The sequence below is a fragment of the Atheta coriaria genome, unplaced genomic scaffold, assembly GCF_025399875.1.
Source record: "Atheta coriaria isolate IRGN ID8LTWV9N9 unplaced genomic scaffold, Caltech_Dcor_3.1 hic_scaffold_3_pilon, whole genome shotgun sequence".
In the NCBI taxonomy this organism is placed as follows: domain Eukaryota; kingdom Metazoa; phylum Arthropoda; class Insecta; order Coleoptera; family Staphylinidae; genus Dalotia; species Dalotia coriaria.
In genome coordinates, this window is record NW_027045445.1 from 5,695,872 (window position 1) to 5,698,220 (window position 2,349).

A 2,349-nucleotide genomic window follows, 5' to 3' on the forward strand; every position below is an offset into this window, starting at 1 on the left:
TGGTGGTTGATGAATTGCTCTCCCATAGACCATTTTCTATTCTCTATTGCGGATAAAAATTACTACTAGTTAGAAACAACTCGTTGGTGTATGATGTGGTGTGTGGTGGGGGTTGGGAAACAAGTAATCGAGTTCAAATTAGTTATTATCTATATTCTCTAAGCTGGTGGTTAGCGAAAGAGGGTAGTCGTTACTGTGGCAACGAGCCGTGACGGCGCAGCGGAATCAAAAACTACCTGTAATTGTCCCGGCGTGCGTTTTGGTATTGACGTGGTGGTGGGGTTCGCAATGGGAAGGTCTTTTGTACGCGCGCGGAGGACGACCCGGACGCTCCGCCTACTGGTCTCCCATAAAGTAGACCCCGGAGCTCGCGTCGGACAAAAAGTCAGTCGAGCAGTGAACGCTGAGAGCGACACACGTTTGTTCAGTTCAAGACCACAAACATACAACCATTAAAAAAAAACATAGTGTTCAGTGTAACCCTCTTTGTTGGATTTCTGGATATCAAAGTGAAAGTGTCACCATACCAATGATCATGATGGAGGATACCAAGTCCGAGATCACCGCGACGAAGGCAAAGATCTCGTTCAGTGTGGAATCACTGCTAGCTAAACAACCCCCGACTAGTCCAGTGGATTCATTGAAGGACGATGATGATCTCCCTCAGCATCCTAGACTCCGTGCGCCTACTGAATCCGAGGAGGAAGCTGATGAAGATATCACCGTTGATGATGATGATATGGACGATTTGGAAAGTCGTGAATCTCTATCACCTCAGCAAGTGATCATCCCACAACCACTGCATCCGTCGATGGCGAGTAGATTGATGGGTTCCCCAAGTGGTCCACCGCATCAATGGCCCTTCCCTTGGCTCCAGCAACCGAATGCTAACTTCCCGGGAATAAAATGCACAAACTCCCAGAGGGTTTTGCTGCAGGTATGGGTTTTCCTAATGTCAACATGAATACACCTCCGATTGTCCGCTGTGCTCTGCGTAAACACAAACCCAATCGAAAACCAAGAACTCCTTTTACAACTCAACAACTGCTGGCGTTGGAGAAGAAGTTTCGGGATAAGCAATATTTGAGCATCGCTGAACGCGCGGAATTCAGCAGCTCGCTGCGGCTGACGGAAACGCAAGTGAAGATCTGGTTCCAGAACCGACGGGCGAAAGCCAAGCGCTTGCAGGAAGCCGAATTGGAGAAGCTGCGATTGAGTGCGCGCCCGTTACTCCCGCCGACGTTCGGACTCTTTCCGGGCGCGCCGGGACATGCGATATCGCCCTTCCTGGCGGCGGCGATGGCCCATCGGCCACAGTTTGCCTTCCCGCAGGATGCCATCATGAACATGCATCATTAACCAGCCAGGGGAGATTTCGAGAATCAGTGGAAACCAAAAATTAATATTACGGTTGTGCAAATTGTATACAAAGTTTCTAGTGCAAATCTAATAATAATAATAATACTAAGAATAATCCAGATAATGTACATTTTGTATATAAGCTTGTATATAACATAATTTTTTATAAGACTGATAAATCTAGAAAGGAGCGTAGATGATTTAGCCCGGCGACAATTCCAATGCGAATTGAATCTCAGATGAATCTCATGTAAATAAAATATTTATAAGCATATTGTTTGTATATGTGACATATGTAATATACTTACCTATTGTATATAAATGAAAATGAACACAGACTAAAGACGATAAAAAAAATTAAAAAATATTTCGTTTTTTTTTCTTCCCAATGCGACAATACCAATGCATTTTTGGAGGGTTTTAGTGAGTATTGATGATTATTTTGTGTGCGGCTCGTAAAAAACAAATGACGATGAACCCGAGAACACTTTAAACACACCGCCGGAATCTTATCTCGGCGCAATAACAATTTAACGAAGCCGTGTGGAAGTAGGCACGCCGAAAATCACCGAAATAGTGTTTTCTGCCAAGTATTCAATACACCTACGCGTGCACGCCATTAAAACGAAAAAAATTAGAAGCCGGTTCGGGCAACATTTTAATTACACCTCTTCGTTTCGAAATTTGAAATGTTAAAGATATACATAATTTAACGCAGCCGTAATTATGTCGGATAGGAGCGTTTTTGAATGAGTTTTCGGTTTTTGTCGAAATCTGGGGAAAATTAAAAAAGCCAGGCGTAAAATTAGCTCGTAAATTCGTGTTCACTTTGCGCTTGGCGGCGATTTTTAGTGGCAATTACCGTTTGTCCTTTTTGTCCACGGGCCTTGTGCGCCGTGTGAAACCGACACGAAATTACAATAACAATGCGCGCTGGTCTAGAAAAGGCAAAACTACCTGCTCCGGTTTTTCTCGGGTCAAGAAAATGAC

At 44.1% G+C, this 2,349-nt stretch overlaps 1 protein-coding gene across 1 annotated transcript; it reads left to right on the plus strand.

The window, feature by feature from the left end:
• Nucleotides 1–359: 359 nt before the first annotated feature.
• Nucleotides 360–1,726, plus strand: LOC135789534 (homeobox protein MSX-1-like). Its single transcript, XM_065299393.1, is given in 2 exon segments — nucleotides 360–931; nucleotides 934–1,726. Coding segments are annotated over 2 exon segments (828 nt in total). The 5' UTR covers nucleotides 360–529; the 3' UTR covers nucleotides 1,360–1,726.
• Nucleotides 1,727–2,349: the final 623 nt, after the last annotated feature.